The following is a 23,857-nucleotide window of genomic DNA, read 5'->3' as shown; positions in this document are numbered from 1 at the left end:
TAAATATAATGGCATATTATCACACTAGTCAAATGTAACATTTAAGTTAAGCAATCATGTTACAGATCAACAGTCTGATTTATAGGCTACAAAACACCAGTTTGACGTTTCTATAGTTTAATTTGCATCTGACTTTGGGTCACTATGCCAGGGGGATTTTGTCTCCATAAGGGACTTGCTTTAATGAAGACTTGTTCGTTATTTGTGTTATTACTACCCAAACTAATGTTTGGTAACAAAGAAGACAGCCTGTTCAAAAGAAATTTGAATAACAGCAGGCAAATTCTCTTACTAGTGAACGAATTTGAATAGAGCCTCCTACCAGAAACTGTAGCAGACAAATTCCAAAAAGTTGCTTTAAGCGATGCGAGAATGACTGACACCAGGCTATCTAGGTCTAAAATTTCATATGCCGAGAAATGAACTGTAGAAGCAAAGAAAATAGAAACCCTTGACTCCAACATGCTGAGCTTGCCTTCTGATGGAGGTGCCCAAAAGTGCCCCGATTTATCTAGGAGTAACTTATTTGAAGACCTTGTGAAGTCATAAAAGAAGCATTTCATTAGTCATATTTAAATCTGGCACACTATAAATAAATCTCCCAAGCAGCAGCCCTCTCCAGTGAGCTCCAATAATCAATTGTAGTTTTGTTGAAAGCCTTTTAATATCTAACTTCACCAAAAGCATGTTAACATTTGCTCCATTAACTGAAGATATCTGTGTTTGTTCTCAAATAATCATTATTCATAAGGAGCATCCTAAGTCAAGTGTCCACTATTCTTTTGTGCCTAAGCTTTTTGATTATCCAGTGATCAGTATGTATTTTTTAGTGGAAAACTGAGTGCGTGGATGATGGAGTCAATAGAGCAGAAGCTTGAGTGAACCTTTTGGAATGTTAATTATGGTGGACATCTGTCATTCATGTCTGCCTAAATATTTTTCAATGCTTTCTCCATATGGCGATAGTTCTCCCTATTGTGCATCTAAACTACATTTCCCAGCATTCGTTACTGTAAGGATATAGACATGTGACTTACATTTCACTGATCACATTTAACTTTATGAACCTTTGATTTTTGGCTCCAATGAGAAAACTGTTGCCAGCCATATTTGCACCATGTGTGTTTCTTAATTTGAGGCTAAGTGGAATCACAGCAGAGGCAGAATAGATCTGAGGTCAGGAGGGGGCCATTCCTTTTACAGCTCAGTCTGTTGTCCTAGGAGGTATTCCTTAAAGCACAACCGAAACTTGCTGCATCTGAGTTTCTAAATGATTCTGTGGCTCCCTGATACTCTTAATAATCCCCTCCCCTTAAACTAACTGGCATGAGTGCTGTTCTTTGCAACAAAGAACATTAACTGGTGGATTCTATATGATATATATTAGATGTTTAATCGGAAACTAATTGTGAAGGCAAAATTTTGTAATATTTTAAAACTTACTCTAAGCGTACTCTAAAAATAATTCCTAATCTTTCTGGGGCTATTTAGTTTCTACTATTTTATTCCAGACATTCACAAGTGCTGACCTTGTGTAAAATCTATTTTTAAAATGACATTTTGTGGCTTTAGACTTATCTGTACAACCCTATTATCTGAAATATCAAGTCATGATTGACTTCTGAGCCTATGCTAGTACATTGTAATAAACGTCAACCATGTTTTCTTACTTTTTTGGTAATTCGGTTTACAATGTTTAAGCTCAGCTTGTTTTTAAAGAAAGTATGTGTGTATGTTTGTATACGTATGTGTTGTGTGTGTGTCCGTATGTCTGAATTTACATGTGTGCTGGCAGTTGTATGACTATTTTAGGGACATTGTATGAATGATTAACACTAGTAATGTATCAAAGCAGCTTTAAAATGATTATTAAAAGTACAGGAGTTATTACAGTAATTATCATACTAGGAAAGCACAATATTGTTGTCATTAATTATAATAACAATAAGTAAATTAACAATTGAGCTCGCCCTAACAATTTGTTTTTCAGGGACAAGATTGAAAAAGAGGAAGGAGATGGATTAAAAACAGATCTTGATATATAGGTTTGTGGTTATCTGAAAGCATATCTGGTTGAAGAGAATTTTTAAGATAATTACCTTACAAGGTCACCTCCCATAATATGCAAAGTCTATAACATAAATCTGATTAGCAAACTTCTCCAGGCTTTTATTGATGAAACAAATCAACACCCCACTAAGCTTAAATGCGTCTTAGCCCAGCTGGACATTAATTGGTAAAGTGGGTTATCGTGAGATAAAACTGAGGAAGCAAAAAGCCTCAAGACTTTATAGTAAATGTTTCTATAATGGAATATTGTGTGGTATTTATTCTAATTAAACTACTATTAAATAAAACTGTTACGTTTGACAAGGACCTGATTGTGGCAATTTTTTACTGTAATCTTATGAAGATGTATTTTTATGTCTACATGCAAATGTAGAGGAAAATCAGGCAACTGATATGGAAATTTATGACCTATAACTAATAAGTATATTTTAACCAGTCACAGTAATTCCAAGAATGCCATCCAACCAGTTATTCCACACTTAGAAATCTACTCAAAGAACACAAAAACTCATTTAAAAGGAACTTTGCACCCCTGTATTTATTGTAGCACTATTAACAACAGCCAAGATATGGAAACAACCTAAATGTACCAAAATGGATGACTGGATCAAGACGTTGTGGTCTATATACACAATGAAATACTATTCAACCATCAAAAAAGATAAACTCATGCCATTTGGGGTGACATAGATGGAGCTAGAAAGGTTATGCGAAGCAAAATAAGTCAGAAGGAAAAAGATAAACATCAAATGGTTTCACTTATATGTGGAATATAGAACAAAACAAAGAGTCAGGCAAAACACATTGAAAGCTGACAGTAGCTCTGAGGCATCCAGAAGGAGAGGGAAAAAGGAGGGATAAAGCCAGTAGTTGTGGGGGTGGGGGGCTGGGAAGAGCACAAGGGAATATGGTGATGAACTGTGGGTGCTTTTGGTAGTGGGAAAACTATGGCAACCACACCTGAAGGGAGAAATCATGTATTGTCCAAAAATTAATGATATATGGAAAAAGTACTACATTTAAAAATATATAAAGGGAAAAATCCCTGAAAAAATCTCAAAATTTGCATGCAAAGAAAAAAAGGAAAGACAATGGCAACAACCTTCAAGGGACTAGACAACACTGTGTGCTTACAAGACACCTTTTACCATACTGAGCTCACGCACACTGTTGTTAAGTGCCAGGATGCGAGACTTAAAAAGGAATAGAAATTAGCCAGTGTTAGTGGACAGGAAGAAAAGCACCGCAAACAAGGCCTGGCCACTGCAACTGTCACCATTGCAAATTTTGAATCTTTGCAAAAAGAGACTTCAGTGTCACACATGTCAGTGTCTGAGAGGAAACAGTACATGGGTGGACTTTCTAGATACAACAAATGCCTAGTAGCAAATGAAGCTCTAGCTGAGAAAGTTCTTTAAGTTTGTATTTGTGAGTACTGTACACCCACAATTGACAATTTGGTAAAGATAAAACCCAATTTTTTTTTTTCCCCCTCAGAGACTCTCCTCTGCTCAGAAGCTGTTGAGTTTCTGTTGTGGCTTTTGGCAATATGAATACTGCCTTGTAGATGTGCTTTTCCTGGGATCATTGCCAGGAACAGAGACTTGACTTGTCTCCTATACTATGTCAGGTGCTAGGCTGTGGATAACCCATAGGTCCTGTTCTCTCTCTAGTGTTTTGATCGGTGGGCAACATTGGAGATCTGGTAGTAGCTAATCAGGACTTTTGATGCCCTGAGGGTATTACGGTCATTCAAGCAAGAGTCTAGGCTGGAGCTGTGATCGGCTCACCAACTCTGCCTGGTTCCCAAGAGCTCTGACCTGAGCGCGGGGTTACCCAGAACAATAAATTCACAAAATCATGTTTGGATCTTACTGTAACGTAAGATATCTTTTACTTTGAACTGGTAACTCACAAGAGCAAGCTTTTGGTTTTGGAATCTAACACCCTTGCCACTTAACACGCTAAGCAATTTATTTACTACTTTAACATAGTGAAATTCAACAACATTGAAAATACACGATTCTGATGTATATCTTGACAGATTACTAGTTCAATAAGTAGGTCTAGGTCACCACCCCCTCCCATGTTCAGCTTCCTTATCACACCTCTGGTCCTTCAATCCAGAAATTAGTATTTACCTAGTGAGATCTGCCTTGCTTTTCTTCGATATACTTTTACCAACTATATATCCCTAAATGCAAAGGTTCTATTTTGCCTTTATATGAATTTAAAGGAAATTATATAGTGGGGCCAGGGAAGGTATAGAGAGTCATTTCTTCAATATTATATTTGGGAGACTCACGCATGTGTGCAATTGTTTTATCACGAACAAAATGCCCAGTTCCAGTTCATTGAAGGTTTGGTTAAGCTGAGACCAGCCAGTGTTCACTGAGCTGCACTGCTGTCCAGACTCAGTGCCAACAATGCAACCGAAAGCCAATGTGGTCTCTCCACTCTGGGGTAGAATTGTACTCCCATACTTCTGGCTGACACTTTCCTTGATGAGTCTTGTTATATTTGTTTTGATTCTTGGGCTTTTGCCGATGGCCTAGCTATTAGTCTATCTCTTGGAAAACTGCAATCTGGCAAATTTAAGGCTCTCCTCTTTGAGACCACAAACTAGGGGATCAAATTGTGCTATTCTATGAACCACCCCTGAGTCACTCATACGGATGCCCATGGTAAGGGCTCATTCTGACTGATCCACACCACCTGGTTTGCAGACATTGCTGCTGGGACCCATCATCACACTGAAATAGCAGCACATCCACCAGAATGACCTGTTCAAGTGCATTCCATTGTGTTAATGCACCACAATGGTTTATGTTTCCTATTTGATGGACGTTTGGATTATTTCCAACTTTGGTTCATATTGATATTTCCATTTCAGGATTCATCCTTTGAATTTTCATTACTTGTAGGAAATGACAGGACATTCCTATTTAAATTGAAGACACCTCTCTTTGTTATTAGTGATACTTACACCAAACTACATCGTCTGTGTAATCTTCATCAGTTTGTTTTATTTGCCATGTTATTTGTTATTTTTAAATATATTTATTTAATAGATTCTTATAAAACTCTTACTAGCATATGCTAAACACTATTCCAAATACTTTTAACTATCAACTTATGTAGTAATCCTGACAACCCATTGATGTCATTATTATTAATATTCACATCTTACAAATGAAGAAATGTAAGCACAGAAAGGTTAACTTACTGGAGGTCATGGGGCCGGGGAGAGTCAACACCCCAGCCCTGATAATCAGACTCCAGAGACAATGCTGCCCTTCTGAACGTGTTCATATCTGAGCCAGGGATACCATATCATAGCCACAGATAACCTGAGAGTAAATAACCAGTCAGGGAAATATGCTGCACGTGTTCTTTGTAGTAAACCATGGGCAAGAAAATGGGAAACCAGATTGTTTGAGTAACAATCTAATAACAAGACTGTTAAACAGAAGAGACTTTCAAGTCAAAAATGGGAAAAAGAAACCATTTAAATACCTATTGACCTGAATTATCTCCTCACTAGCATTAATACACTTAGTCAGGAAGGGATCTTTCTCTACTTGTGAATTACCATATCCATGTGATAAATATTTAAGGCGAAGAAGGACCCTGATTTCTTGTGTTTATGCTCCCACCCTCATTCACCCCTAGTGTTCTTGAGGAACCTGCCTTCCCTGACCATTTATAACACAATCCAGTCTTGATTTCATGGGCCTCAAAGTGATACATATTAGTCTTTCCCTTTGCAAATTAGTTGAGAAGTCCACTATTGCCTTTAATGGTATTCTCCATTAAAGCCAGGTGGGGGAGCTCCCCAAAGAACTTTCTTTGGAGATTGTTGACCAGGTCAAGCTGTTATAGTGTTATAGGACAGGGAGAGGGGCAGCCCAAACCCGGCAAACCTGCCTATTCTAAATGGGTTCTGCCATCCGCCGCATCAACACAAAACATATGAGACTTTAATGGGAAGGAACTTTAATAAAACTAGGAAACAATACAGGAAAGGCAAAGAGTCTAGTTTCTAAATGAAGCACCCAAAGTTACCCGTCCCCTCGTGGGTAAAAGTCCATCCAAATGGGATTGGCCCAGAGCAAGGCCCCAAAGCCTGCCACAAGTCTACAGCATCTTCCAGTGGGGACCCACAGAAAAGGGCCAGAAACAACCAGACAAGCCCGGAAGGAAAAGAGCAAAATCAACATCAAGATAAAAGCTGCCATTGTCACCTCCCCATGGGTCTCACCCACATCTGTGTCACCCAGTCCACGACCAAAAGGCAAGCGCAGTTTCTTCACGTGTCTCTCGGCTTCATGCGCCTCCTCCAGGTCTCCTTCTGGCTCCATCCTGCTTCCTTCCTCAGTCTCTTCTGCAGCTTCTTCTCTCCCTGCTCAGCTCCACCCTCCCTTGGGTGGGGCAGGGAACCTCCCCCTTTCCTGGGGACCACCCTGTTACAAAGCTAGGAGGCAATTACCATGAAAAAAGTGAAGTCAAAATGCAACTTTAAGGAAAGATTGAACCTTGAGAAGAGTTTATCACCAAGTGAAAAAGACAAATGAACTAACCAAGTCAACTAACACTGAGGATGGTGGTCAATTAATGGCTTTGAAGATTTTTGGTTGATTTAACATCCTGGGCATTACACAAAGAAATGCATACTTGAATGAAAAAAATGCATAAATGCATAATTGAAAGAAAACTTGTTGTTAGAAACTGAATATTTGTTCCAAGTCTACACTGAGGTTAACACTATGCGAGCAAGGACCTTATCGGTCTTGTTCTGGGTTATATCCCAGTGCCCTTAGAACCTACAGTACACTCTACACCCAAGAAATATGCGGTGGATGAAGGCCCCTGGCCTTGACTTGCAAAGCAGAGCAGCAGGTTGGAGTAACTTAGCAGTGGTAAGTTGGAATTTGATTTATTGCTGGAGGGCAAGCTAGTTTATTGTGGGTTCCTATGAGCTGGCCACTCATGGGCAACTGTGACCTATTTTCTGTCTACAAATCACAGCAGAACATTCCTTGACTTCTTACAGAGTATAGCTTGTATGGCAAGGCAGGCCCAGGGACGCCTAGGGCACTGTTGAACTGATTACGTAACTATCTCTCTGGTGGCCTCGGGGTAACTCTGCCTGTGATAACATCATACTTTGCTGACGCAAAAGTCTCTGGGTGCATGGTCACGATGTCCCCTTCCTCAGCCTTGTTAAATTTTGTCCCCCATTCTTATCCTGCCCTGGAGATTTTATTCAATATCCCATTGTCGCATGATCAGCTTTCACTAGCCTGTACACTTTCAATAAAAGGCACAAGAACTTCGGCTCAAGTCGCAGAGTCTTGCCTTGCAGACCTGCTCCACGACTGCTATGTCCTTCATTGGTTTGCTGCAAAGTAGCAACAAAGTTCCTATCGCAACAGTTTATTACTTTAGAGACTCACAAATCGAGGGATTGCCTATTAAATGAAATTAAAACGTAGAGCAAATTCTCATACACCCTTACAAGTGATATAACTATTACCTTTTTGCAGGTAAGAGAACAAGTTCAGAGGAATTAAGAGTCAGTTTCCACCCTCTCTCTGTGTATCTAAAGCGGTTGACTACCTCTGTCATGGAGCCTGGAAAAATAAATAAAATTTATCAAAATATTTGTGAACACATTTCTTTAGAAGATGGAAGTACCCTTTATATCTTGAAGTAAAAATATTGCATTCATTTTATGTATAACATTGGCTATGAGTTCTGGTTGTAGAAATGGACACATTTCTATCAGCAGAAGTCTGATTAATTTCTTTTACTTAAATATATGTCTAGAGCTGGCAGAGAGTATACAAAGTGCTGTTATAGGCAGGGAATTTAAGGAGACAACAAACTGCAAAGTCTTAGTTCCTGTCATGTAACTTATTCTCATTTAGATAATAAAATAATAGAAATCATTATATATAGCTAATGTTTGCTGAGCGGCATGAAGTGCAATGCGGCATGAAGTGCTATGCATTGTTGCACTTAAACCTCCCTGCAGGCCAGGTAGTTTCTTTTATTATGGATTTCACGATTGAAGATAAAAATAGATTTGAAAGGAGAGCATGCAAAGCGGTACCTATGGTGTCAAAGAAAATAACCTTGGGATCCTGGCCAGGGTAATTCACTGTCCCCAATTTTGTTAGCCAATTGGCCACATCCCAGGGCCACTGATATGTTTGATATCTTTGCAAAAGTGATAATTATTAATTGCTGAAAATTTATATATAAGAATGCCATGCTGGGAGTGCTTGAAGGATAATTAATATCACTCCAAATATGATTTGGATCTTGAATAATCAAGTCAAAGTGAGAGACTGCCCTTTAGTCTTTTAAATATTTAATCTGTTAAGATCAGATGGCTAGTCAAATTATAACTCACAGAAGATTTAGATGGAACCCATTAGTTTCAGTCAGCCTGGTGAAATGAAATGCAAAAGTATTCAGTTGAAGACTAGTCGTAACCCAAACAAGGCACACAGGTATGTGGTAGGGTACAAGGACAGGACTGAACCAGACAAAAAGGGTTTTTCAACACAACCTGTATTAGTGAGAATTGCAATGGTAAAAGCGTGGTAGGAATGTTATAGGGCAGGGAGAGGGGCAGCCCAAACCCCGCAAACCTGCCTATTCTAAATGGGTTCTGCCATCCGCCGCATCAACACAAAACATAGGAGACTTTAATGGGAAGGAACTTTAATAAAACTAGGAAACAATACAGGAAAGGCAAAGAGTCTAGTTTCTAAATGAAGCACCCAAAGTGACCAGTCCCCTCGTGGGTAAAAGTCCATCCATATGGGATTGGCCCAGAGCAAGGCCCCAAAGCCTGCCCCAAGTCTAAAGCATCTTCCAGGGGGGACCCACAGAAAAGGGCCAGAAACAACCAGACAAGCCCGGAAGGAAAAGAGCAAAATCAAAATCAAGATAAAAGCTGCCATTGTCACCTCCCCACGGGTCTCACCCACATCTGTGTCACCCCGTCCACAACCAAAAGACAAGCGCAGTTTCTTCACGTGTCTCTAGGCTCCATGCGCCTCCTCCAGGTCTCCTGGCTCCATCCTGCTTCCTTCCTCAGTCTCTTCTGCAGCTTCTCCTCTTCCTGCTCAGCTCCACCCTCCCTTGGGTGGGGCAGGGAACCTCCCCTTTCCTAGGGACCACTCTGTTGCAGGAATCCTAGTACTTGCAGGTCAGAGTATAATCTTGGGCAAATTACTTAGTTTCTTTAAATCTGTTCCCTCATCTGTTGTATGGAAGGGAGACTGATTAACTACTTCATAATGTCTTTATAAGGACTTCACAAAATAATGCTAAGTTCCATTAGACATACCCTTTCAGAATTTCAACTTAAAGTGTAAACATTTCTGTTGTCATTTCAAATTTCTCTGTATTGTAAACATGGACACCTTCAGTGTATTTTAGACATCTAAGAGCATCATGTGTCTTTATTTTTTCTCAGGAAATTTCACAAAAAAATGAAAAAATGAGTGTTATGTTTTCATTGGTGTTTTAAGAGCAACAGTGAGCTGTTACCAGACCCACAGCAATTTGCATATTTTTTCCCCTTTCATTTGTCAGCCACCATTGACCTTAGGATTTTTCAGCAAATGGCTTTTCTCAGTCTGCCTTCACTGTGGACAAATCTCCCCAGCATCCTGCTGTGAGGCTGGAGGATGCTGGCATGAGCTGAACAGCAGCAACCTGGCTACTTGGAATATATCCCCATAGTATTTGTTTTCTTCATATTAGATATAAAAAGTCAATTAGTGCCTTTAGATTTCTACCAGAGAATAAAGGATCGTATTTTTTTAAAGGAATATTCATTTCAAAGGATTAAAAAAAAAGTTCATTTCGATGGAATTACCATATTTCCACTATGTAAAAATATGCAAAGATTTGTCAAATGGAAAACACTAAAACAGGCAACTTTCATTATGTTCCACTGCTGTTTCAATTGAGAAGCAGATCGATACAGCTAAACCAAAACAGGTAGCCCTATAATCTCTGGTAATGAGATTCGCTCTTCTATGAGAATTTAAAGGCCAATCTGACCACATTTGAAAGGCATTATCAGAGCATCTGAAAGATAGGAAGCTAAGTCCCTGAAACACAACCACAAAAAATGTCAATGTAGTACCCCGGAATTCTAAGAAGGATAAACAAGAGATTAGAAAGAAGAAAGGCAGGGAGTCCCGGGTGGCTGACGTCTATCTGGTGGGAGGAGAGAGACAATACCCAGAAAGGTGACAAGAGGAAGCCAAGGAGACTTCTTCCTTTGGAAGTTACTTCAAGGAACCCTCCAATGCAATGTCCTGAGATCCTCTGTATTATCTTATTCCAGTGCAGAGTTGAACATCAGACCTAATATCCTTTTCTTTATTCTCATCCTTTTAGTTCTTACTCCTTTTTTTAAAGACAGAGTGAGGAGCAGAACAGGCAGACTGACAAATACACTGCTGAGGGGAGCAGCAAGTGAGACAGGAGAGGAGAGGTCTGCTGCTCCATGTGGGCTAGCTCCCTGGCCGGGCATGGAACCCAGGCTGCAGTAGCTGGTGATAGCTTCGTAGTGCTGAGACTTTAATCCCTATGCCACCAGTGAGTTCTTTATTCCTTTTTTTGACCCTCCTTTGAACACTGAGCTTTTTTAATTATTTTTTTTAATTGAGGTGGCATTGGCTTACAACATTTCATATGACTAAGGGGACGAGCGTCACCCCTCCTCAGATGTGTCTTACCACACCACACCTTCCACCGAGGTTCCCAAAGCCAGTCACCATAGTGCATTGGGAAAACAGTGTTTTCTCAGCCTATTAAACATCGATCTGCCATATGATCCAGCAATTTCACTCCTAAGTATCTACCCAAAGATGCAGAAACATCCATTGGAAGGGCTATTTGCACTCCTGCATTCATGCAGCACTCTTGACAGCAGCCAAGTTATAGAAAACCATCTAAGTGCCAGAAAACAGATATGTGGATTAGGAAGACGTGGTATTTACACAGTGGAATACTATTTTACTATGTAGATTAGAAAAGATGAAATCTTGCATTTCGACCACATGGATGGAACAGGATGGGAGTGTGCTCAGGTCATAAGTCAAAAGGAGAAAGACAAAAACCAAATAATCATGTTGCAATGATGAACACTTATAACATGCAACACTTATTTTTCTTTCTTTACTGAGGGACCGTAGTTTTACAACACCATGTACGATTTAGGGGAATAAGCTCGCACCCACTGAACACTCATGCCTGGTTTTTAATAACCATCAACTACTCTATTGTTTGACTCCTCTAACTGCTTTCTCTCTGCTTCTGTGTTTGTTGTTGCTTCAGTGGGAGGGACCTGCTCACCAACTCTTAGCTTGGAATAATCCAAAAGCATTAGCTTGGTCATGAAACAGTCCTCTTCTCCTTTATTACCACTTACCAAACACACACAACTTTCAATCTCATTTAATAAGCCAAGAGTGTGTCCCCTACCCTACTAATAGTTCCCTTGTGACACATGGTCTCACACTGATCTCTTTCTTCACGGTGTGAGACTCTCAGTCTCTGCACATAACACGTGTGTGCTCATTCAGTCTGTCAGTGCCTAACAATAGAAAACATAAGCAGTAACTTGAGCTTCTATTTTTAAGGCATGTTCAAAGGGTGCTATTGTCACAAATAACTTTTGTCACTGAGGCTCTCTGAACCCAACTTTCCTCTTCTTTAAAATGTGAAGAATGATACCCACCTCTCTGAGAGGCTGTATGATTGTGAGACGATTGGGTTAAACATGTAGCATATAATGGATGGTGAATAAATTATTTCTATGTTTTTAACTTCTCTCACATCACCGATTCTCATAAGACAATGTTGAGCTCACTTGCTGCCTTTTTTTTTTTTTTAAGATTTATTTTACTTACGCATCCAAGAATTGGAGAGGTGTTGGGGGTGGGGTAAGAGGATTCACCAGAGACAGAGTGGGGAGCGGAACAGGCACAATGACTGAAATACACTGCTGAGGGGAGCAGTGGGGAGACAGGAGAGGTCTGCTGCGCCATGTGGGTCAACTTCCTTGCTGGGGATCGAACTCGTGCTGCAGTGGCTGCGAATAGCTTCATAATGCTGCATCTTAACCCCTTGTACCACCAGGGAGGCCCTGCTTTTTGTTTTGATTGATTGATGTTAAGATTATGACAGCTGGAATGTATTGGGCTAATCAACCTATTGTCTCTACCACATCCACTCCACATGGTAAATTATGAAAGTATTTATCTCAAGAAATCACTTAAATTGCTCATCAATATTTTATTTTTAAGAAAATGCGAAGGCCAACAATAATATAATGTACAATACTTCTCCGGGGTCTTTTAAACATTAATAAAATTATTCATGGTGTTATTTGTATGGATCAATAATTGTGAAAAGTGTAGCTCTCTATTTTCAATTTGATGAAGTCACTTATTATGAGTTATTTTATTTAACCTTCACTTTTATTTAGTGATTAACAGAACTGGAGATGGTGACAGCTGCTCATGGAGAGTATATATCAACACAGAAACTAGAACCACAAGTCTAGGAATGAATTAAGATAAAACCTGACATCTTGATATAAAATCCTCAATATTGGGCAGTCGTGTTTTTCTAGTAGTACAAGACAGGGCTTGAAAATTCATGCACCAATGATAGCAACCTTATTTAAAGAAAACTATTCCTCAACCCCAAAGCATCCAGGCTCTGAGTAGCTGATGTAGGTTATTATTTATATAGCACTTACTGGTAAAGAGGAAGGAGTGAAACCTTAGACAGACACTTAGACTTCACAAGGCGGGTTTTATTTCCGATGCTAAGTGCTGAGATGAAGTCAAGTGAGTGACTCAGAGCATTGTGATGGTCCAGCTGTCAGGCACGTTGGCTCCAGGCGTAGTCACCCATCACAGTGCCGGAGGGAAAACAGCGGGAGGGTAACATCAGGTAATTCCTTAACTGACACTACGTCACCACCAATGAATCAGAGGGACATTTAGTGACTTTCTCTTCAATATCTTGAAGTTAATTTTTGCTTATTCTATTGCACATATGAAATGCCCAAGGGATCCAAGGAATGGCCACTGCGTTCAGTCTGAAAAGTACCCAAACCATTTTCATAAAGATCTTGTTAATTTCATTCTAATATATTGACCTAGTTAATCTTTCTGGAAGCCACTCAGTTATTGGGGAAAGGAGAAGCCTGATTTTTTTTTTAAACATTTAACTTAGAGCAATGTTTCTTTTGGCTTAGGAATGTTTCATGTAAGAAAGAGCAGTCAGACAAGATACACAGCATAAAAGCATACACCAAGGCAGAGAAGCTCTCAGCACTTCCTATTACACCCAATCATTGACATGCTTTTTAGTCCAACAAGAGTCTTTTCTCCTATATCCTTGTTATTACTTATTTTGGAGCTTTTGGATATGCCACCTCCTCCAGGGAGCCCTTTCTAACTTTCCCTACCCTGAGTAGGTTTGTGCTGCATGATACCCTGTCCTCACCTGTCTCTATCTGATTTCTTAGCTCCTCTAAACTCTGAGACCTTTGAGATAGGAACATACTTTCTTTTTTGTCTTCCTTGCATCCAGCAACGTTTTTGACACAGAATTGCTTAATAGGTGATCACTGGCTGCATGAGCCATCTAAAGTTCTTATTTTATGGCTTTCCAGTCTATCCGTTTAGTCAAATATTTTTCTGATAGCAATGAAACATAATTCACTAATTTGATAGGTGGTCATTAAAATAACCAAGTCTTGGATTAGCTTATGATTTAGCACAGGGTCTACAAATAGTCCAATTTTAAAGTCTTGAATAGATGGTTAATTTTACTTTATGTTATGAATATCATTGCCTTTTACAACAGGCGTACAGTACACCAAGTCTTAACAAAAAAATGATTATTTAGATGGCAAAAAAGGCAATAATCTGTATATAGATTTCAAATCGTAGATTTTGAAATTCAGAACACAGGGGTGGCGTGTCATTTTCTCCTAAGAATGGAAAGTCAGGAGTCTCCCAAATAGGTAGGTGTTGCAATTGCTTCCGTGCAATGTGGTCAGACCAATAGGAGTTTGCAAAGAACTTTTATGGACAGTATAAATATTTTGAGCTGGAGGCATCATTACCAGCTGATGTTTTCTTTCCTCAGGACCAGCTGTTCTAGAGCAGCCCGGAGCCGAGCCAGGCATATTTGAGACTTGGATTGAACTCAGGACTTTAGAGATTTTGGCGCAGCAATGTCGGTGTTAGAAGAAACCCGACCGTTTGCTCAGCAGTTATCCAATGTCTACTTTACGATCCTTTCACTTTTCTGTTTTAAACTTTTTGTGAAAATCAGCCTTGCCATCCTTAGTCATTTCTACATCGTGAAAGGCAACCGCAAGGAAGCAGCCCGGATAGCAGCTGAGTTCTATGGAGTAACCCAAGGGCAAGGTATGTTGACAGTAATGCTCTCCTGTTTCCAGTGGAGTTTGACTATCCTTTTATCCACAGTCCAAGAAAACATCGAATGTTTTCTTTATGGTCTGCTTCATGGTGAGGATTTTGTAAATTTCTCTGTCGAGAAAATCTTTGGTAACTCACAACTTCAGAGAAAACTGTTGTGTGAAAATAGGAGTTAACATTATTGCAAAAAACAAATAAATGAAAATGTACTACTAAGGATAATTTTCTATTACTCAATATTTTAAAACTTTAAGCCTTGCATTTGCCAAGCCAGGGTTTTAGAGGTTTTAATTACTGATGGCGCTTCTATTGCCTTTTCATAGGTACCTGGATTTTTATGATTTTTAAACAAATCTTTAACAATATATAGTCATTGTTATTAAAAAGAAATTTGAAAGTTTTGTTTTTCACATTTTTATTTTACCATGATTAACCACTTGCTTATAAGTAAAGTACAAGTTTTCAAACATAAATATTTATGGTATGTGTTTTCCTAATGGAATTGTTGCTTTGCTCAGTTTATAGATAATTGATTATAATAGAATAGAAATATGAATTAGCAAATTTTTATGTGTGTAGCCAAGTAGACACATAAAGAAATTGAACTATGAAACCAAATGAGAAAGACTAATTTAAACCAAAGACTTAAAGCTTGTGAATCTTTGCAATTTATTTGAAGTTAGTTTTACTGGACCAATAATTTGTGAAATAAAGTGATTCTTTTGGTAGACTTCAAGGTCACATTTACGTTTCTCATAATCTTTTCATTAATTTCTGTTTTGAAAATAAGCAGGCAAGCTTGCACATTTTAGAACCCCGGATAACTTTAAAGTAGCTTAAATTTTCAGAAGCAACATTTACAGAACCACATAATTAAGAGAATAGAAAACAGGGGTTTTTTTAAAAGAGCGCTTAGAGGAGAGAACCTGCGTTCTTCAAATCTTTTTCAATCCGTGGAAAAAGTCATTTTAAAATCTAGGTAATTCTGTGGGTACATGAAATGCTGAGTAACAATAGAAAGTCTTTTGTGGTGTGTGCGGTAGACAACTGTGCATTTCTTTTTTTTTTTAAGATTTATTTATTTTTGTACAAGAGCTGGGGTACAGGTCAGAGGCGCGGGAGGTTGATGAGAGGATTCACCAGAGACAAAGCAGGGAACAGAAACACAGGCAGATGGACCGAAACACACTGCTGAGGGGAGTAGCGGATGCAACAGGAAAGGTCTGCTGCACCATGTGGGTATCTCCCTGGCAGGCCGGGAATTGAACCTATGCTGCAGAGGTTGTGGACAGCTTCACAGCGCTGCGCTCAACCCGCTGTGCCACTGGGGAGGCCAACAGTGTGTATTTCTCAAGGAAATAGTTCTAACGTAAAGTAAGGCATTTATGTGCTCATTCAAAGTGAGGAAAATCTAAAAGCCTATATGAAATTTCCACAAGGGAGGTGACACCCTGAGGGACAGGTAATATTTATTCCTTTACCCTCCAGCTCTGCTGCAGAACACACAAAACAATTTAAATGTCACCTACACTCTGTGACCCAATTGAAAATAAAAAATTCAGGTAGTAAATGGGATATTTTGTTTACAAAACAGCAAACACACAAAACTAGTTGTACAACAAAGACTATGCTTCTAGATACTAGACTAAACAGGTACCGTGACAGTGAGGTGGTCAAATTCTCCTGGGTAGACAGCAGCTTAGTACTTCACAGTCAAATCTTGTCTGCCAGTTATGAGAATTGCCATCCATGAAAATGAGAAATGTTGTCTAAAAATAAGAAACTTTTTTTTCTTTTTGATGGATTGACAAGGATTTTTGAGGTAACCATGGAAACTCCTTTTTGCTCATATTTACAAATAAAAAGAACTGGTTGTCCCCCCTCTTTAAATCTGATCTCAGGGTTCTTATGATGGAAATTTGGAAAGTCACCATAACCCATAAAATGGCCTCCCTGCTCTCGCTGGCTTTTCTGAGTCCATGTTGGGTTATATCAGAACTCCAGGGTTATGTCCCTAAAAGGGAAAAAAGAAATCAACACTCACTCATAGAAAACACTTTCCTGGGACTGTAAAATGGGAACGTAAGATTTTTAAAATGTTTGTTTCGTGTTGTGTTTAATGCTAAATCTACTTAACAAAATCCCCCCTTCCAATATCTTGTATTCATGTATATATTAATGCCATATTAATGAATTAGTACTAGACTGTATTAATCTATATATTAAACAATAGGATATATTATTATTATAACTTTTATTCGATGTAAGTACATGAGGTCTCCAATTTTCTTCAATATTATATGAAGAACAAGTACTTTGTAAACTTTTGGTTGATCTCCTACATCTAAGAGTTAATTATTCCTTGAACAGGAAATTATTATTTTATCCATTTTAACATCGCTTGGTCTTTTATTTACTATAATGAAACAATTTTAATTTTGCTTTTGTATTTATAATTTACTCATAAGGCTTAATTATCTTTGTTTGATCTAGCAATTTCCTCCTTCCTAGAAAAGATTATCACCTTCATTCTACCTTGAATTAGGTTTCTCCTTCCTACTTTCAAGGCTAAGCCAGATTGCTCCCCAACATTTTTTGATGTGCAGTTGGTCAAATTCCATGAAATATGAGATGATATGTGTATTTTCATGTCTTTCATAATCACAGAAGACCCTGTTGACAAAATCTTGGATGTCCTCCCCATGAGCAATAATATTTCTGTGTGAAATAAAAGGAACTTGGCTTTCTAGCTAAATAATAGCTAAAATAGTTTCAGATTATTTCCTTCTTAATCCCTTTGCCATTCCAATAAACATTACAACTCTGCCTTTTGGATTTTTTTGGTAGTGAAGCCTTTTATCAATTCCATCTCCACATTGAGGGCACTTATTTGTTATGCTTTTCTATGAAACTTCCTCCTGTATCTTTTTTTTTTACTGTCAAATAAATGTCCTGATACCATCTCTGTATATCAGAGGTCTAGTCTATTTTTAAATCTAGCACTAAATTTTGAGATTGACAGTGAGACTAACAGGAGCTGAAAGGTGTTTTCAATTCTAATATCAAACAGGGCTGAGCACACGTGAGATTGTGGAAGGCCACAATGATTTCATGAAATCACACAGAGCCTGGAAAAAGCCATGAACTTCAAGAGGCAGCTTCTGTCTCTGCTAAACACAAGTTTTTCAAGTTCTGTCTTAAATTTTGAAGAAAGTTTAGTTGTTTGATGTATGAGTGGGCAGGGTCAATTCTAGCGAGACTGCTTGTTTTTGAACACCCTGCAGTATCAAGATATCAAAGAAACATAATTTTAAAAGTCAAAATACATTGTCTCCACCTGTAAGTAGTTTATATTCTAATTGAGAAGATAGTATAGCTATATGTAAAAATTATTTTCCAGGTAGGTTATATATCAGATGAGTCTTAAGAGTAGACAGTTCAATTTCAGCTCTGGACTTGAGAGATAGCTTTATGGAGAAGACAGATTGAGTTGACCCCAGAAGTAAATATAAGCATAGATTTAGGGATCCCCACAGATTATTAAGAGAATGTGGATGTAACTGGAATAGAATGTTAGTGCAGTAGAAAAGTTATAATAAATTGGGCATGTGTGGAAAAATTTGTGTAACAGTCTAAACAATTCGATCTTAAACGTTGAAGCCAGTGGTTGTTACTGAGTTTTTGGTATGAGTGAAGGTAGGAAATGACAAATAGTGTGTATGTAAATGAGAATAGATTTCTATAGCAGAGATCTCTGGCGTTGAGCAGTAGGACAGGCTTCAAGTTGGCAGGCCAGTCAGACCCTGTCATAAAGAATGGGGGACCTAGACCTGTTTAGTGGTTTTGGATAGAAAAGAAAGAATGACAACAAAAAATAAATACAGGGGAGAGAGAAAGAACCTGATACCTTTGAATGGCATCAGCAGAGGGAGCAGATAGTACCTTGGGGCACCTCAAGGTAACTGATTGCCGTCCACAGTTAGATCTTAATATATTTAAAGCAAAATATGTAGCTCTCATTCCCACCTATGGCCTGCAGGTGCCTCTCTTTATCATTCCCCTTTTCCTCATATACCTGTCCCTTAAAAACGTAAAATAAGAAAAGAATATCAGGCAGAAGAAAGAGAACCAAGCCACACAGGCAAGTCTGCCGTTCCTAGCTGGTGACACACCTGGGAGGGAGACCCTGGGCTACCGGGTGAGCCTGGCACCTGTCAACCTGTGGTGCAAAATAAAGGCAAATCAGGAAATAGAACTAGAGTCTAAATTCCAGAATTGGATTTGATTTATTTCACTATTCTCTTTGTTCCCCCTTTTCATCACCAAATCATCTTCTGATTACAATTTGGTTCCCTGTCTATATCTGTCCATAGACAAAATGTTTTGGATTGCCCTCATAAATGTTTGAATCCATAGGACATTTATGGCTTTCACTGCAAACTAATACATATATTTTTTTTTGCTTTAAAAAATAAAATTCGCATCAGTTTTTAGCATTCAAGTTTCAATGGTACAATATCAATGTCTTTATCTACAACAGCATCCTCACCACCAAAAGACTAGATTACAATTGACCTGATATCTTTTAAATAAATTGGACTAACGTTGCATTAGAACATTATATGAGTCTATGATCTCTTGATAATCAGTCTTTAGGATTTGTGCTCTTTGAGTTTTAAGTCCTCCTCTGAGATGTGTGTTTGTTCCAACTTGGCTGATCAGGTTTCTGAGCCTCCAAAGCCAGGCACCAAATTTTAGACTGGAAAAATCATCTAGGTAGTGTCTCTCTGTAAGGCTGCTTGAAAAATAATCTTGTGACGCTTAACCCCTTCAGGGATTGGAGACTTCATGTTTGAGACTTTATGCAGGACATAGAATGTATGTAGAACCCTCTGGTAGAATATTTGTGCTTGTGAATTCAAAATATTTGGTTTCAGGGTTAAGCAAGGTGCTCTTTTATTTTATTTTATTTTATTTTTTGACAAATCAGTTGTTGACACTTGAAAATAGAATGTAGTATAAACCTGTATCACAGTCAAAGGAAACAGTTCTTGTTATTTTGAAGGGTCGGAAAATACCTAAAATATTATATAACATTATTTTTTCTCCATCAGCAAAGTTCATTTTAGTTTAAAAACATTTTTAGGAATTTTACTTTATAGCAAATGCCAACAATGGCAGCAGTAATATTCATTATACCTGTCTCCAAGGAGTAGCTTATTCCAAGTGATTTTTTTGGTGCTGCTGTTTTGCTTGTGTGTGAGGTTAATTATGTTAGGAACATTTTTCAGAATCTCAGCAGTCAAATATTTGAAGAGGCAAATCTGTAGGATGACTTCTTAGGTGGTGTTCATTACGTAAAAGTGCAAAAATACCCTAAAGATGTGAGAACTTTTAAATAAATTTCTATACTTAGGTGAAAAACTCCATGTAAGTATAATGCGAGACAATAGACCTCTCTTCTATGATAGATATGATAAAATAATCAAAAGTGCTCTGAAAAAAAATTAAGGTTTTTTTTTTAATTTTGTTCAATTTTGTTCAATTTTTTCAAAATTTCCAGACCACTTTTTTTGAGGACACAATTATAATGCTGTGAATTAAAAATGTAATCTGGGAATAAAGTTCCAAGTTAGCAGAGACTTTTTTTTCATGTTTTAATATATTAATAATATCTTCCCTCTTTCCAGTTGGAAAAATGCATGAATATTTGGAATTAAAGAGCTTGGCATAAATGATGAGAGCTCAGGAGGTATCAGTTTTTCTAGGAATATTTTTCTTAATGTCTTTTGTTCCTTTTTCCCTCCCTTGAGGCATTTAATTTTTTGCTTACTTACAAGGTTTGCTTACCTATCTTCTTTGTCAAAAGCACTATGCTAAGCATCAAGGATAAAATATATTTGTCTATTGCTTAAGTATGTATGGTCCAGGGAGAGACAGAGAGATAACCAACAATTAAAAAACATGGCAAGTGCTCTTTCTCAAGTTAAAGAAGGAACAATGGGAATACAAACGAGAAAGTACGCAGATAAGAATGATTCTGCCTGGGAGTTGTCCATGAAATAAATACTAACACCAGACGTTCTCTCCCATGATCATGTATGTGTCACCCATGCTGCCCGGAGCCTTCCAATGCCCCACTTTCACTCCCTACTCACTTCATCGCTTTTTAACTAGTTCAGAGGTAGGCGTCCTGGAAAACTCAGAAATTTCTTTTATGCTCTTTTGGAGAGAAATGTTTTCCTGGACAAGCCAGGTGGTTCTGGCTGTTTGGTAGGGAAACCTGGGTGTTTCTGAAAAGGTGTTATGATAAATTTGTAGGGACACGTACAGTGGCATGCCGTAGCAAATTTCTGATCACTCTTTATAGTGGATACCAAGGAAAGCATCGAAACATCTTAACCTTCAGCATGATACTAACATTTTCCACCAAACTGTCCTTCTTCAAAGCCTCTTGCCCTTTTATTTTATTTTCTCTTCTTAACCCCACGCGACTGAAAGGAGAGGCCTGCTCTGCTCTCCACTCTGGCTCTGGTGAATTCTCTCACCCTCCCGCGCTTCTGTACCCAGTGCTTGTATAAATAAATAAATAAAAATAATAAATCTTTAAAAAAAAAAAAAACAGTAAGGAAAATCAGTAACCGTGAGGAGCTGAGCCAACTAGTTCAAGGATTTGGCTTTTTTCCTTTATTTTCTCTTCTCCTTTCTGCCAGCTGGGCTCTCCAGGAAGAAAGCAAAATGTCATTTTTCACTGGACATTTCTTGCAGAAAAACTTTTCTTTTTTTCCACATGAGGAAGGAGATTAAAAAAAAACATTTTTAAAATAAGTATATCATCTGGAAATAAGGATGTAGAATTATTTACTGAATCATCACAAGACCTCAAAATCAATGGATGCCTATTTATATTATCTGGAGTTCTAAGCACAGACTAGCAAGCTATTCCTCCAAGAGCTTCCAGGAACGCTTATTCCTCTACCAGGTATTGTGTGAGGGTGACTAAGCCTCTATTCAAAAAATAATAGATCACAAATAATGATTTGGTCCTCTCTCTTCAGGATGAGACCTTTCAGGAACACTTGTTCCTTTACCAGGTATTGCGTGAGGGTGACTAAGCCCCTATTCAAAAAATTATAGATCACAAATAATGATTTGGTCCTCTCTCTTCAGGATGAGACCATTGGCTGTAAATATTAGCATTGGGAAACAAGTGAGGATCCAACTGATAGGAATACTAAGGCTGTTAGTTGCAAGATCTGAGGGGCCAGTTTCCCTTAATGATTCACAAGACTAGGTGTGAATCAACCTCAGGTCAGAAATGAGGTTTTATTACTGAAAGTTTGGCAGGAGTGCAATGATGGGTGGAGACCTTTCTTAAAACGGAATGTCTTGCAGCAACATCAAATTCTGGAGCGCAGCTTTTCTGACTAGACAGCAGTATGTAATGAGCCCTGGATGCTTCTGGACGCAGCTCTCTCTAGCCTGTCTGACTCTTACAGAATCATACAGACGATACAATACTGGCCATTTGTTTTAAGAAACGACAGAGATCCAGTTCCATGCTGTAATATCAGAATTTTTATATTCTAACTGGCATGTAATTTGTCAAAATAGCTAAATCCTAAATAGCTAAAATAGGTGCTTTTTAGGCTATATTTAAAACTTGGCAAAATACATATACACATATGTACCATATACACACATATATACCATAATGTGCATCCAATTGTGCTTAAAAAACAGTTTTTAGTAAATTACTAAATTTTTGTCTTATCATGTACTTAATACTTAAAAGAGACCCTTTGGGAAAAAAACTGTATTTTATAAATATAAGTTTTTCATAAACTGCATTTTTTAAACTGAGGAATATCTATGCATTGCCTTTCTAGTACTATTATGTGGTTAATGTGGTTGAAGGGGAAGATGAGATAAAGGAAAAATAAACATCTTCTTCAACATAAAACAAACCCTTTGTTTCTCAAATTCTCTCTAATTGATTTAATAAGCGTATTCCATGAGTCGCTGTCACATATTTTATTTCTAGGCTTTGACTTGACATGAATATATAACATTTCTAACAATAATGTCATTTTTTTTATTGTACTGTCCCCAAATCCATATATACCGCCACTTTACATCCTCATAAGGGTGCTAGATGGTATTAGACCTCTTTGGCAAAGAAAGAAACAGAAACTAAATAGAGTTTAAAAATACAGAAGAACTTGTTCATGCCTTTTGGTCTACTTCCAGGAAAGTCCAAACAGGAGCTTGTTCTTCAGAGTTGCTTCTGACATCACTCAGTCTGACCATTTGTGGGATGTCTTCTCTTTGATCCATATTAGGAAACAAGCAACATCTTTTTTGCAGGGCTATTTCTAATCATATTGGGTTGTAGTCCAGCTCCCCGAGTCTGTAACCATCCTAGGTAGACACGGGATTACTCAAAACTTCTGTGCTTTTTTCTCTACATGCACATGATATCCTCAACAAATTCAACCCTGACTCTACTGTAAGTCAGATCATCAGCAACTTGTAAGCCTTGTGAAGACAGGGATTCATTTCACCTTCGGAGCTGGGAAGGATGTCTAGTGTGTAGCAGGTACTTAATAAATATTCACAGAAGGAAAAATTAAGGAAAAAGAAAGTAAGGAAGAGAGAAAACAAGGGCAGTCAACTTAAGTAAATGGGTTTTATTACTACTTTCAATCTGGACATTGCCTATTATAATCTTGTCTCACTCAGTGTTCTGCATCCATATATACTGAATAAATGTTAATGGATAGAACCTGGGAGCTAATTATCAAAGAAGAATTAAGACAGAAAAGCAATACTAAACCAGAAAATAAATCTATAATCCATGTCCTCCAGTCCTTCTTCTTAATCAAACTAATTGTTCCTTTTCCCTGATTCCTTTTAATCACATCACTTGCCATCAGCTCTCCCTCCAAAGAAAACAAGGCATTTTCAGGTTTCTTTTTCGCTGGAATCAATTGATGGCTGTAAAAATCTTCAAATATCTTCTTCATCTTATGTTAACTCAAAGATTGCTTGCCTTTTGATAAGGAAATGCTGCTTGTCTACATCTGATGTCTCATCTTAAATGAATGCATTTTTTATTAGTATTTAGAACTTCCTGAGCCAATCTTCAAACACCATTAAATGGTTTTCTCTTGTTCATTTAAAATTGAATGCTTAGTATGGTACTTCAAAGTATGTATAGCAAACAGAAATCACCACAAACACCAGAATAATAACTGACAGGAGACAGCTTTTTTTTTCCTCTAAGGCAG

At 38.1% G+C, this 23,857-nt stretch overlaps 1 protein-coding gene across 1 annotated transcript in view; it reads left to right on the top strand.

The window, feature by feature from the left end:
- ASB5 (ankyrin repeat and SOCS box containing 5) overlaps positions 1-23,857 on the top strand; it is a 57,709-nt gene that overhangs the window by 5,529 nt on the left and 28,323 nt on the right. Inside the window, exon 2 of the mRNA XM_037526467.1 lies at positions 14,272-14,555. Within this exon, the coding sequence (XP_037382364.1) occupies positions 14,360-14,555 (196 nt within the window). The 5' untranslated portion in view covers positions 14,272-14,359. The remainder of the gene's footprint in view (positions 1-14,271; positions 14,556-23,857) is intronic.

This window comes from Talpa occidentalis, unplaced genomic scaffold (genome assembly GCF_014898055.3).
Source record: "Talpa occidentalis isolate TD23 unplaced genomic scaffold, MPIMG_talOcc4v2.1 talOcc4.4, whole genome shotgun sequence".
Classification (NCBI taxonomy): Eukaryota; Metazoa; Chordata; class Mammalia; order Eulipotyphla; family Talpidae; genus Talpa; species Talpa occidentalis.
The sequence above is the reverse complement of the archived record's forward strand: the minus strand, read 5'-3'. Positions and strand labels throughout refer to the sequence as shown.